The sequence below is a fragment of the Eptatretus burgeri genome, chromosome 3 (genome assembly GCF_056783735.1).
Source record: "Eptatretus burgeri isolate ZD-2024b chromosome 3, Ebu_testis_v1, whole genome shotgun sequence".
Lineage (NCBI taxonomy): Eukaryota > Metazoa > Chordata > Myxini > Myxiniformes > Myxinidae > Eptatretus > Eptatretus burgeri.
Window position 1 is genome coordinate 6210336 of NC_140963.1, and position 14368 is coordinate 6224703.

At 33.9% G+C, this 14368-nt stretch overlaps 1 protein-coding gene across 7 annotated transcripts in view; it reads left to right on the forward strand.

Moving 5' to 3' along the window:
* LOC147029336 (cell adhesion molecule-related/down-regulated by oncogenes-like) overlaps nucleotides 1-14368 on the forward strand; it is a 94045-nt gene that overhangs the window by 67003 nt on the left and 12674 nt on the right. For 5 of the 7 annotated variants that reach the window (XM_085872317.1, XM_085872314.1, XM_085872318.1 and 2 more), the window contains exons 10-12: nucleotides 12500-12706; nucleotides 12900-13075; nucleotides 13867-13904. In XM_085872317.1, the coding sequence (XP_085728443.1) occupies nucleotides 12500-12706; nucleotides 12900-13075; nucleotides 13867-13904 (421 nt within the window). The remainder of the gene's footprint in view (nucleotides 1-12499; nucleotides 12707-12899; nucleotides 13076-13866; nucleotides 13905-14368) is intronic. The other 2 variants (XM_085872320.1, XM_085872319.1) reach the window with 1 other exon arrangement.

Genomic DNA, 14368 nt, shown 5'->3' on the forward strand with positions numbered 1-14368 from the left:
CACCAAAAAATTTTAGAGAAATTTTTTTTTGCATTTCTGCATGTTTTAAGTGATTCCCACCCCCCCAAAAAATAATTGTTCGAGAAAAAAAAAAATTTGCAACTTTTTTTTCAACAAAATTTAGATTTCTTTTTTTTGCATTTCTTCATGTTTTAAGTGATTTCCAACCCCCTTCCCCAAAAAATGTTGGAGAATTTTTTTTTGCATTTCTACATGTTTTTAGTGATTTCCAACCCCCCCAAAAAAAGAATTGTTAGAGAAAAAAAATTTTTGCAACTTTTTTTTCAACAAAATTTTGATTTCTTTTTTTTGCATTTCCAAATGTTTTAAGTGATTTCCACCCCCCCCCCAAAAAAAATGAGAAAATTTTTTTTTGCATTTCTACATGTTTTAAGTGATTTCCAACCCCCCCACCCCCCAAAAAAATAATTGAGAGAAAAAAATTTTGCAACTTTTTTTCAACAAAATTTCGATTTCTTTTTTTGCATTTCTTCATGTTTTAAGTGATTTCCAACCCCCCAAAAAAAAAATTTAGAGAAAAAAAATTGTTCTAGAAAACAATTTTTTTTTTTTGCATTTCTACATGTTTTAAGTGATTTCCAACCCCCTCCCCAAAAAAATTGTTAGAGGAAAAAATTATTTTTTTGCATTTCTACATGTTTTAAGTGATTTCCAACCCCCCCAAAATTTTTTACCCCCCAAAAAAGGGGAATTTTTTTGCATTTGTACATGTTTTAATTGATTTCCACTCCCCCAAAATTGTTACCCCCCCCAAAAAAATTGTTAGAGAAAAAAAATTGTTCGAGAAATTTTTTTTTTTGCATTTCTGCATGTTTTAAGTGATTCCCACCCCCCCCCAAAAAAATAATTGTTCGAGAAAAAAAAAATTTTGCAACTTTTTTTTCAACAAAATTTAGATTTCTTTTTTTTGCATTTCTTCATGTTTTAAGTGATTTCCAACCCCCTTCCCCAAAAAATGTTGGAGAATTTTTTTTTGCATTTCTACATGTTTTTAGTGATTTCCAACCCCCCCAAAATTGTTACCCCGCCAAAAAAAATTGTTCGAGAAATTTTTTTTTGTATTTCTCCATGTTTTAAGTGATTTCCAACACCCCCCCAAAAAAATTGTTACCTCCCCCCAAAATGGAAATTTTTTTTTTTGCATTTCCACATGATTTAAGTGATTTCCAACCCCTCCCCAAAAAATTGTTAGAGAAAAATTTTTTTTTTGCATTTCTACATGTTTTAAATGATTTACAACCCCCCCCAAAAAAAATTTGTTGGAGAAAAAAAATTGTTTGAGAAAAAAATTTTTTTTTGCATTTCTACATGTTTTAAGTGATTTCCAACCCCCCCAAAAAAAATTGTTAGAGAAAAAAAATTGTTCGAGAAAAAAAAAAAATTTGCATTTCTACATGTTTTAAAGTGATTTCCAACCCCCTCCCCCAAAAAATTGTTAGAGAAAAAAAATTTTTGCAACTTTTTTCAACAAAATTTCGATTTCTTTTTTTTTGCATTTCTGCATGTTTTTAGTGATTTCTAACCCCCCCCAAAATTGTTACCCCCTCCAAAAAAAATTGTTCGAGAAATTTTTTTTTGTATTTCTACATGTTTTAAGTGATTTCCAACACCCCCAAAAAAATTGTTACCCCCCAAAATGGAAATTTTTTTTTTTTGCATTTCCACATGATTTAAGTGATTTCCAACCCCTCCCCAAAAAATTGTTAGAGAAAATTTTTTTTTTTTGCATTTCTACATGTTTTAAATGATTTACAACCCCCCCCCAAAAAAATTTGTTGGAGAAAAAAATTTGTTTGAGAAAAATTTTTTTTTTGCATTTCTACATGTTTTTCGTGATTTGCAACTCCCCCCCAAAAAATTGTTACCCCCCAAAAAATTTTAGAGAAATTTTTTTTTTGCATATCTACATGTTTTAAGTGATTTCCAACCCCCCCCAAAAAAATTGTTAGAGAAAAAAAATTGTTCGAGAAAAAAAAAAATTTGCATTTCTACATGTTTTAAAGTGATTTCCAACCCCCTCCCCCAAAAAATTGTTAGAGAAAAAAAATTTTGCAACTTTTTTCAACAAAATTTCGATTTCTTTTTTTTTGCATTTCTGCATGTTTTAAGTGATTTCCAACTCCCCCCCAAAAAATTGTTACCCCCCGCGAAAAAAATTTAGAGAAAAAATTTTTTTTTTGCATATTTACATGTTTTAAATGATTTCCAACCCCCCCAAAAAATTTAGACAAAAAAAATTGTTCGAGAAAAATTTTTTTTTTGCATTTCTACATGTTTTAAAGTGATTTCCAACCCCCTCCCCCAAAAAAATTGTTAGAGAAAAAAATTCTTTTTTTGCATTTCTACATGTTTTAAGTGATTTCCAACCCCCCCCCAAAAAAAAATAATTGTTAGAGAAAAAAATTTTTGCAACTTTTTTTTCAACAAAATTTCGATTTATTTTTTTTGCATATCTACATGTTTTAAGTGATTTCCAACCCCCCCTCCCAAAAAAAATAATTGTTAGAGAAAAAAATTTTTGCAACTTTTTTTTCAACAAAATTTCGATTTCTTTTTTTTGCATATCTACATGTTTTAAGTGATTTCCAACCCCCCCAAAAAAATTGTTAGAGAAAAAAAATTGTTCGAGAAAATTTTTTTTTTTTTTGCATTTCTACATGTTTTAAAGTGATTTCCAACCCCCTCCCCCAAAAATTGTTCGAGAAAAAATTCTTTTTGCATTTCTACATGTTTTAAGTGATTTCAAGCCCCTACCCCCGCCCCCAAAAATTGTTAGAGAAATTTTCTTTTTTTTTGCATTTCTACATGTTTTAAGTGATTTCCAACCCCCCCCCGCCCCAAAAATTGTTAGAGAAATTTTCTTCTTTTTTGCATTTCTGCATGTTTTAAGTGATTTCCAACTCCCCCCAAAAAAATTGTTACCCCCCGCGAAAAAAATTTAGAGAAAAAATTTTTTTTTTGCATATTTACATGTTTTAAGTGATTTCCAACCCCCCCAAAAAATTGTTAGACAAAAAAAATTGTTCGAGAAAATTTTTTTTTTTGCATTTCTACATGTTTTAAAGTGATTTCCAACCCCCTCCCCCAAAAAAATTGTTAGAGAAAAAAATTCTTTTTTTGCATTTCTACATGTTTTAAGTGAATTCCTACCCCCCCCCCCAAAAAAAAATAATTGTTAGAGAAAAAAATTTTTGCAACTTTTTTTTCAACAAAATTTCGATTTATTTTTTTTGCATATCTACATGTTTTAAGTGATTTCCAACCCCCCCCCAAAAAAAATAATTGTTAGAGAAAAAAATTTTTGCAACTTTTTTTTCAACAAAATTTCGATTTCTTTTTTTTGCATATCTACATGTTTTAAGTGATTTCCAACCCCCCCAAAAAATTGTTAGAGAAAAAAAATTGTTCGAGAAAATTTTTTTTTTTTTTGCATTTCTACATGTTTTAAAGTGATTTCCAACCCCCTCCCCCAAAAAATTGTTCGAGAAAAAAATTCTTTTTTTGCATTTCTACATGTTTTAAGTGATTTCCAAGCCCCTACCCCCGCCCCCAAAAATTGTTAGAGAAATTTTCTTTTTTTTTGCATTTCTACATGTTTTAAGTGATTTCCAACCCCCCCCCCGCCCCCAAAAATTGTTAGAGAAATTTTCTTCTTTTTTGCATTTCTACATGTTTTAAGTGATTTCCAACCCCCCCAAAAAAAATTGTTACCCCCCGCCAAAATGGGAAAAAATTTTTGCATTTCTACATGTGTTAAATGATTTACAACCCCCCCCCAAAAAAAATTGTTGGAGAAAAAAAATTGTTCGAGAAAAAAAATTTTTTTTTTTTGCATTTTTACATGTTTTTTGTGATTTCCAACCCCCCCCTCCCCAAAAAAAATTGTTAGAGAAAAAAAATTGTTCGAGAAAAAATTTATTTTTTGCATTTCTACATGTTTTAAGTGATTTCCAACCCCCCCCAAAAAAAAATTGTTAGAGAAAAAAAAGTGTTCGAGAAAATTTTTTTTGCATCTCCACATGTTTCAAGTGATTTCCAACCCCCTCCCCCAAAAAATTGTTAGAGAAAAAAATTCTTTTTTTGCATTTCTTCATGTTTTAAGTGATTTCCCACCCCCTCCTCCCGCCCCCAAAAATTGTTAGAGAAATTTTCTTTTTTTTGCATTTATCCATGTTTTAAATGATTTACAACCCCCCCAAAAAAAATAATTGTTGGAGAAAAAAAATTTTTGCAACTTTTTTTTCAACAAAATTTCGATTTCTTTTTTTTGCATTTCTACATGTTTTCAGTGATTTCCACCCCCCCCCCCCACCCCCAAAAATTGTTAGAGAAATTTTCTTTTTTTTGCATTTCTACATGTTTTAAGTGATTTCCAACCCCCTCCCCAAAAAATTGTTACCCCCCCCCAAAATGTAAAAAAAAATTGCATTTCTACATGTTTTAAGTGATTTCCAACCCCTCCCCAAAAAAAATGTTAGAGAAAAAATTTTTTTTTTTTGCATTTCTACATGTTTTAAGTGATTTCCAACCCCCCCCCAAAAAATTGTTACCCCCCCCCCAAAATGGAATTTTTTTTTTTGCATTTCTGCATGTTTTAAGTGATTTCCAACCCCCCCCCCCCCCAAAAAAAAAAATTGTTAGAGAAAAAAATTTTTTTTTGCATTTCTACATGTTTTCAGTGATTTCCAACCCCCCTCCCCCCCCAAAAAAAATAATTGTTAGAGAAAAAAAATTTTTCAACTTTTTTTTCAACAAAATTTTGATTTCTTTTTTTTGCATTTCTAAATGTTTTAAGTGATTTCCAACCCCCTTCCCCAAAAAATTGTTAGAGAAAAAAAAAATTTGCAACTTTTTTTTCAACAAAATTTCGATTTCTTTTTTTTTTTGCATTTCTGCATGTTTTAAATGATTTCCAACTCCCCCAAAAAAAATTGTTACCCCCCCGAAAAAAATTTAGAGAAAATAATTTTTTTTTTTGCATATTTACATGTTTTAAGTGATTTCCAACCCCCCCAAAAAATTGTTAGACAAAAAAAATTGTTCGAGAAATAATTTTTTTTTTTGCATTTCTACATGTTTTAAAGTGATTTCCAACCCCCTCCCCCAAAAAAATTGTTAGAGAAAAAAATTCTTTTTTTGCATTTCTACATGTTTTAAGTGATTTCCAACCCCCCCAAAAAAATAATTGTTGGAGAAAAAAATTTTTGCAACTTTTTTTTCAACAAAATTTCGATTTCTTTTTTTGCATATCTACATGTTTTAAGTGATTTCCAACCCCCCCCCCCAAAATAATTGTTAGAGAAAAAATTTTTGCAACTTTTTTTTCAACAAAATTTCGATTTCTTTTTTTTGCATATCTACATGTTTTAAGTGATTCGCAACCCCCCCAAAATTGTTAGAGAAAAAAAAAATTTGAGAAAATTTTTTTTTTTTTTTTGCATTTCTACATGTTTTAAAGTGATTTCCAACCCCCTCCCCCAAAAAATTGTTCGAGAAAAAAATTCTTTTTTTGCATTTCTACATGTTTTAAGTGATTTCCAAGCCCCGACCCCCGCCCCCAAAAATTGTTAGAGAATTTTTTTTTTTTTGCATTTCTTTTTTTTTGTTTTAATGTTTTAAGTGATTTCCAACCCCCCCCCCAAAAAAAAAAGAATTGTTAGAGAAAAAAAATTTTTTTCAACTTTTTTTTCAACAAAATTTTGATTTCTTTTTTTTGCATTTCTACATGTTTTAAGTGATTTCCAAGCCCCGACCCCCGCCCCCAAAAATTGTTAGAGAATTTTTTTTTTTTGCATTTCTTTTTTTTGTTTTAATGTTTTAAGTGATTTCCAACCCCCCCCCAAAAAAAAATTGTTCGAGAAAAAAAAATTTTGCAACTTTTTTTTCAACAAAATTTCGATTTCTTTTTTTTGCATTTCTACATGTTTTAAGTGATTTCCAACCCCCCCCCCCAAAAAAAAAATTGTTACCCCCCCCAAAATGGGAAAAATATTTTTTGCATTTCTACATGTTTTAAGTATTTCCAACCCTTCCCCAAAAAAATTGTTAGAGAAAAAAAATTTTTTTTTGCATTTCTACATGTTTTAAATGATTTACAACCCCCCCCCAAAAACAATAATTGTTAGAGAAAAAAAAAATTTTTGCAACTTTTTTTTCAACAAAATTTCGATTTCTTTTTTTGCATTTCTACATGTTTTAAGTGATTTCCAACCCCCCCCAAAAAATTGTTACCCCCCCCAAATGGAAATTTTTTTTTTGCATTTCTACATGTTTTAAATGATTTACAACCCCCCCAAAAAAAAATTGTTGGAGAAAAAAAATTGTTCGAGAAAAAAAATGTTTTTTTTGCATTTCTTCATGTTTTTTGTGATTTCCAACCCCCCCCCCCTCCCCAAAAAATTGTTAGAGAAAAAAATGTTCGAGAAAAAATTTATTTTTTTGCATTTCTACATGTTTCAAGTGATTTCCAACCCCCCCACAAAAAATTGTTAGAGAAAAAAATTCTTTTTTGCATTTCTACATGTTTCAAGTGATTTCCAACCCCCCACCCTCAAATAAAAAATTGTTAGAAAAATTTTGTTTTTGCATTTCTACATGTTTTTAGTGATTTCCAACCCCCCCCCCCAAAAAAAATTGTTACCCCCCCCAAAAAGGGGATTTTTTCTTGCATTTCTACATGTTTTCAGTGATTTCCACCTCCCCCCAAAATTGTTACCGCCCCCGAAAGATTGTTACTCCCCCTCTCCCAAAAAGGAAAAAATTTTCTTTGCATTTCTACATGTTTTAAGTGATTTCCAACCACCCACCCCCAAAAAATTGTTAGAGAAAACAAATTGTTCGAGAAAAATTTTTTGTTTTTGCATTTCTACATGTTTTAAGTGATTCCCAACCCCCCCCCAAAAATAATTGTTCGAGAAAAAAAAATTTTTGCAACTTTTTTTTCAACAAAATTTCAATTTGTTTTTTTTGCATTTCTTCATGTTTTAAGTGATTTCCAACCCCTCCACCCACCCCCAAAAATTGTTAGAGAAATTTTTTTTGCATTTCTACATGTTTTTAGTGATTTCCAACCACCCCCCCAAAAAATTGTTACCCCCCCCCCAAAAAAGGGGAATTTTTTTTTTTTGCATTTCTACATGTTTGAAGTGATTTCCACCACCCCAAAATTGTTAACGCCCCCCAAAAAATTGTTAGAGAAATTTTTTTTTTGCATTTCTACATGTTTTAAGTGATTCCCAACCCCCCCCCCCAAAAAAATAATTGTTGGAGAAAAAAAAATTTTTGCAACTTTTTTTTCAACAAAATTTCGATTTCTTTTTTTTCATGTTTTCTTTTTTTTCTTTTCAACATTTCTTCATGTTTTAAGTGATTTCCAACCCCCCCTCCCGCCCCCAAAAATTGTTGGAGAAAATTTTTTTTTGCATTTCTACATGTTAAGTGATTTCCAACCCCTCCCCCAAAAATTGTTAGAGAATTTTTTTTTTTTTTTGCATTTCTACATGTTTTAAGTGATTTCCAACCCCCCCCCCCCCAAAAAAAGAATTGTTAGGGAAAAAAAATTTTCAACTTTTTTTTTCAACAAAATTTTGATTTCTTTTTTTGCATTTCTACATGTTTTAAGTGATTTCCAACCCCCCCCCCCCCAAAAAAAAATTGTTCGAGAAAAAAAAAATTTTTGCAACTTTTTTTCAACAAAATTTCCATTTCTTTTTTTTGCATTTCTACATGTTTTAAGTAATTTCCAACCCCCTACCCCCGCCCCCAAAAATTGTTCGAGAAATTTTCTTTTTTTTGCATTTCTACATGTTTTAAGTGATTTCCAACCCCCCCAAAAAAATTGTTACCCCTCCCTAAAAATGGGAATTTTTTTTTTTTGCATTTCTACATGTTTTAAGTGTATTCCAACCCCTCCCCCAAAAAATTGTTCGAGAAATTTTTTTTGCATTTCTACATGTTTTAAGTGATTTCCAACCCCCCCTAAAAATAATTGTTAGAGAAAAAAAAATTTTTGCAACTTTTTTTTCAACAAATTTCGATTTCTTTTTTTTGCATTTCTACATGTTTTAAGTGATTTCCAACCCCCCCCCCCCAAAAAAAAATTGAGAAATTTTTTTTTTTCATTTCCACATGTTTTAAGTGATTTCAAACCCCCCCTAAAAATAATTGTTAGAGAAAAAAAAATTTTTGCAACTTTTTTTTCAACAAAATTTCGATTTCTTTTTTTTGCATTTCTACATGTTTTAAATGATTTCCAACCCCCCCCAAAAAATTGTTACCCCCCCAAAAAAGGAAATAAATTTTCTTTGCATTTCTCCATGTTTTAAGTGATTTCCAATCCCCTCTCCAAAAAAATTGTTCGAGAAAAAAAATTGTTCGAGAAAAATTTTTTTTTTTTGCATTTCTACATGTTTTAAGTCATTCACAACACCCCCCCAAAAAATAATTGTTAGAGAAAAAAAAAATTTTGCAACTTTTTTTTCAACAAAATTTCGATTTTTTTTTTTTTGGGGCATTTCTACATGTTTTAAGTGATTTCCAACCCCCGCCCCCAAAAATTGTTAGAGAAAATTTTTTTGCATTTCTACATGTTTTAAGTGATTTCCAACCCCCCCCAATTTTTTTTTTTTTTACCCCCCTCCCCCCAAAATGAGAATTTTTTTTCATTTCTACATGTTTTAAGTGACTTCCAACCCCTCCCCCAAAAAATTTTTAGAGAAAATTTTTTTTTTTTTGCATTTGTACATGTTTTAAGTGATTTCCAACCCCCCCCAAAAATTGTTACCCCCAAAAAAATTGGTGGAGAAAAATTTTTTTTTTTTGCATTTCTACATGTTTTAAGTGATTTCCAACCCCCTTCCCAAAAAATTGTTAGAGAAAAAAATTCTTTTTTTGCATTTCTACATGTTTTCAGTGATTTCCAATCCCCCCCCCCAAAAAAATAATTGTTAGAGAAAAAATTTTTGCAACTGTTTTTTCAACAAAATTTCAATTTCTTTTTTTTGCATTTCTACATGTTTTAAGTGACTTCCAACCCCCCCCCCCACCCACCCCCAAAAATTGTTATAGAAATTTTTTTTGCATTTCTACATGTTAAGTGATTTCCAACCCCCCAAAAAAATTGTTACCCCCCAAAAAAGGGAATTTTTTTTTTTTGCATTTCTACATGTTTTAAATCATTTACAACACCCTCCCCAAAATTTTTTTTTTTTTTTTGCATTTCTACATGTTTTAAGTGATTTCCAACCCCCCCAAAAAAATTGTTTACCCCCCCCCCAAAAAAATTGTTAGAGAAATTTTTTTTTGCATTTCCGCATGTTTTAAGTGATTACCAACCCCCCCAAAAAAAAAATTTTTAGAGAAAATGTTTTTTTTTTACATTTCTAGACGTTTTAAGTGATTTCCAACCCCCCCAAAAAAATTGTTACCCCCCAAAAAAAATTGTTCGAGAAAATTTTTTATTGCATTTCTACATGTTTTAAGTGATTTCCAACCCCCCCCAAAAAAATTGTTACCCCCCCAAAAAGGGAATTTTTTTTGATTTGCATTTCTACATGTTTTCAGTGATTTCCAACCCCCCCCCAAAAAAAAATTGTTAGAGAAAAAAAAAATTTTTGCAACTTTTTTTTTCAACAAAATTTCGATTTCTTTTTTTGCATTTCTACATGTTCTAAGTGATTTCCAACCCCCCCCCCAAAAAAAATTGTTAGAGAAAAAAATTGTTCGAGAAAAAAATTGTTCGAGAAAAAAATCTTTTTTTTGCATTTCTGCATGTTTTAAGTGATTTCCAACCCCCTTCCCCAAAAAATTGTTGGAGAAAAAAATTCTTTTTTTGTATTTCTACATGTTAAGTGATTTCCAACCCCCCCCCGCCCTCAAAAATTGTTAGAGAATTTTTTTTTGCATTTCTACATGTTAAGTGATTTCCAACCCCCCCCCAAAAAAAAATTCCCCTCAAAAAAGGGAAAACAATTTTGTTTTTGCATTTCTACATGTTTTAAATGATTTACAACCCCCTCCCAAAAGAAATTGTTGGAGAAAAAAATTGTTCGAGAAAATTTTTTTTTTTTGCATTTCTACATGTTTTAAGTGATTTCCAACCCCCCCCCCCCAAAAAAAAATTTAGAGAAAAAAATTGTTCGAGAAAAAAATTTTTTTTTGCATTTCTACATGTTTTAAGTGATTTCCAACCCCCCCCAAAAAAATTGTTAAAGAAAAAAATTGTTCGAGAAAAAAGTTTTTTTTTTGCATTTCTACATGTTTTCAGTGATTTCCAACCCCCCTCCCCCAAAAAATAATTGTTCGAGAAAAAAAATATTTTGCAACTTTTTTTTCAACAAAATTTCGATTTCTTTTTTTGCATTTCTACATGTTTTAAGTGATTTCCAACCCTCCCCCCCCCAAAAAAAAAATGGAGCAAAGAACTATAACTCTGTCAGCACTGTTGACATCATATTTAATGAATAAGATATAAGGTTCACTTGAGTGACCCAGCAGTATTGGCGGCGGAGGTTTTGCACTCTCCCGAGTGCTCCCCCTCTAGTTTTCTTATGTTTGTTTATTTCGCACTGAGCGAGGCTCATCCATCAAACTTTTCTCTTCTTCGTTTCTGTCCCATAATTTGCCATTTATTTTGCTGTTTGCTCGTGATAAACAGATTATTGTCAAAACTTTTTTTTGAATAAAAACGGGGAGATTTTGCAACCGGCTCCCAACTGTCTGCCCATCCTCACGCTACGTCCTCATAAATGGACGTGCCAGAATTCACCAAACTTGGTAGTTATGATCACCATATGGCACGAAGGTGAGAGCAGTATCATTTTTGTCCCCATCCCCTTGTGCAGGGTATAAAAGGTCAACTACCAAAAATGCAATTACAGGCACATTTTAAAACTTTATTTATTTTTTAATGAAACTTTGTACATGCAAACAACGTTGGCGATGCATGAAATACGTAACAATCTTTTTTGGATTTGACCCCAGGTTCATGCCACAGGGGGTGGGGATTGGGATCACATTGGTCTAAACGGAAGAAAAAAAATTCCAACTTAAAATGTGATATTGTGTTATTCCTGGTGGAACTTTTTGCCATTTTTTTAAACCTTGCTTTCGGTGGGAAGTGTGGGGACTTGCGATGGCATGCCATCGACTTAGCTCTCGTTTATTTTCACGTTTAAATGAGCATGGTTAACATTTTGGTTTTGTCATCAAGACTGTAGTAGTTTACGGAAGCTTCACTGTTGCGCTTGCCAATGAATTCCTGTTGTATTTCCATATCTATTCGACAATGATTGGCAAAATGATACTTTACCACAGCCCACTACAGATCGAAGTGGACCAACATTAGCTATGTGATTTTATTTTGATTCCACGTGAGGCCGAAGTTCAAAATCGGACGTGAAAGTAAAGTTTTTGCCATGTCACATGATTGTATTTAAACCAATATGGACAAGATCTGGCACAAATATACCAATCTTTCTGTCCTCTGCCATCTCCTCTCCAGCCTCGCCCCCCCTCTCTCTCTGCGATTTGTCCCCACCACATTTCCGCATGGCGCTCAAGGTCCGCCAACAACCCCCTTCTGGTAAAACTACCAAAATCACGAATCACTGCTCACCTTCACTCTTTCATTCCTCTTTTTCCCCACCTTTGGAATAAACTCCCTCACTCGATTCATTCCCATTCTTCCCTCCAGGCCTTCAAAACAGCTGTTCACCACCACCTCTGATCATCCCCCATCCAAATCCTCGATCTTTTCTACCCCCGATAATCCACCCAAGCCCACCTCCTTCAAATTCCCTGCTTTCCTTCCTGAAAGTCCCTGTAATGTCCATCTTCTATTCCCCATGTTCCCCATCCCATCCCTCTCCCTTCCACAGATCTCCTCATGTCTCTGTTCCCCACTGTTTTGTCCTTCCCACTCCCTCCCCTCTTGTCTCATGCCCCCCTTGATGTGCGTTGTGTGTTAGCTCTCATGCGAGCCTCGACAAGGTATACAAAAAAAAAATTTCCACCTCCATAAAAAAGCAGGTGGACATTGGGTCCAGTGTCATTCTTTCATTTTCACGGTGATCAAAATTAAAGGTATTTGCTGAGCCCTGAGATGCATATTTTAACCAATCCAAACAAGACTTGTTACAAACATAGCTTGCCAGAGATCTTTCAGAGTGAAGGAGGTAAACATCGGTCTGGTGTATTCCTTTCACTTTTATTGGGATCAGAGTGAGCGGGGAGGTTGCATTGGCTATCTAATATCTACTATTCTAGTTATTATGTTAAAAAAAAACACAATCTCACTGATTTAATTAATTTTCTGTCTCATTCAATGAAAATATGGCATTTTAATTTGATGCATCAGTAAACCTTCGGTGTCTTAAGGGTTGTTATTCAGATAAAAACCCTAAAAATTATGTTGATTATCGAAAAGCTCATCATTTGCTGCTTGTGCTTCCTTCATCCCCCAATCTGATGCCACTTCAAGCTTTAGGAATTGAGGTCAAAGTGCGACCATCTTCTGTCGCGGCCCGTGCTGGCATCTCCTCCACGGGTATTCGAGACACAGTGTCCAGCCATGGACTGACCCGCTCAACGCTGGTATACCTAGCACTAGGACTGGGCCTCGGACTGCTACTGCTTGTTACATTGCTGTTGCTGTGCCTGGGGTTCTGGAAGAATCGTAATATGCCAGGTAGGTGGTCATAGCAGTTTGGGGAAAGTTAGTCTGGAATGTTGAGATCTCACAGCAAGGTGAAGCAATGCGATTGATTAAAGACGGTCATTGATCATTACTAACTTGTATACGAGTACAATACATCTGCTCATAAAAATTAAAAAAAAAAAACTTTCGGTGGTTCTCAATCTGTTATGTTGGGAATTTTCAGATAAACATGGTTCCTCTCCAACTCCCATCTCCATACCGCTTCCTGGAACCAGCTGTATCCAGGGACGTTTGGTTCCTGCTGCAAACCCACAATGCCTTGGGGTCTCATTAGCCCCCCAGGCTCCACCCATTTTTGGCAAAATGGAAGTTCCCAACTCGGAAACCCGACGCATCCTGGTAATATGGAGATGACTGTTGAGGTGCTTTCTTTGTGTCAATTTATCCTATTTTGAGAGCGTTTTATACATTTTCTAAAAGAACAAACAATATAATGAACTCAAGTTTCATAATTATTTCATAATTTCCAGAACCTGTGCCTTGTTTCTTGACATTATAGCAAATGCTGAAACATGAACTCTTAATGAGGTGCTACCTGTCGAGATACCAAGTCATGGTGCTGGGTGCATGATGAAGCTTACTGGTAGAAATACTCGTCATATTCTATCCAGTGCTTATTTCGGCCTCCCAAGGCTGGTAGAAGACCCGTTTGACGACAATGACCTTGTGCACCCTTCGGCCTGAGCCAGAGATGAAGTTGTCTTGTTTGGGCTGATATATACTCACAACTGATTCCAATTTTGTTAATAATTTTTTGCTTTTCATTCACAAATCGTGAACACATTGTGCAGCGTAAACACAAATTACAGATCTATAAACGAACTTTCGAGCACTCTCTGAATGATGTACTGAACTGGACTACACATCATGATCATGTCCCATTTAGGTCCTGTTAAACCTGAAAGGAGATTCTATGTTGACTATCTAAAGGACCAAGACATTTATACATAACAGACAGGATATTTAGACCTCAGTTTTGAAATCCTGTTCCTTTATTCATTTTCCTTGTGCTTTCCATTCACCAACCATGCTATCTCAGTCATTATGGAAAAAAAGTTATCTGACTGTTTTTATCAGTTGTATTTTCGAAAATATTAAACTCTCCAATATCTTGTATTGTGCCTCTTCAGGGTGATCGCTATTGTTGGAACTGTCGCAACAACAACAGGTGCCGTACCATTGAACCTTTCCTCCACACACCGTCTTTTCTCTGATTTTGTTCCGTCTCCACGTCGACCTCACTCTGCTTTAGTTCTGTGTCCACGTCGACCTCACTCTGCTTTAGTTCTGTGTCCACGTCGACCTCACTCTGCTTTAGTTCTGTGTCCACGTCGACCTCACTCTGCTTTAGTTCTCTGTCCACGTCGACCTCACTCTGCTGTAGTTGTGTGTCCATGTCGACCTCACTCTGCTTTAGTTCTGTGTCCACGTCGACCTCACTCTGCTTCAGTTGTGTGTCCACGTCGACCTCACTCTGCTTTAGTTCTCTGTCCACGTTGACCTCACTCTGCTTTAGTTCTGTGTCCATGTCGACCTCACTCTGCTTTAGTTCTGTGTCCACGTCGACCTCACTCTACTTTAGTTCTCTGTCCACGTCGACCTCACTCTGCTTTAGTTCTCTGTCCACATTGA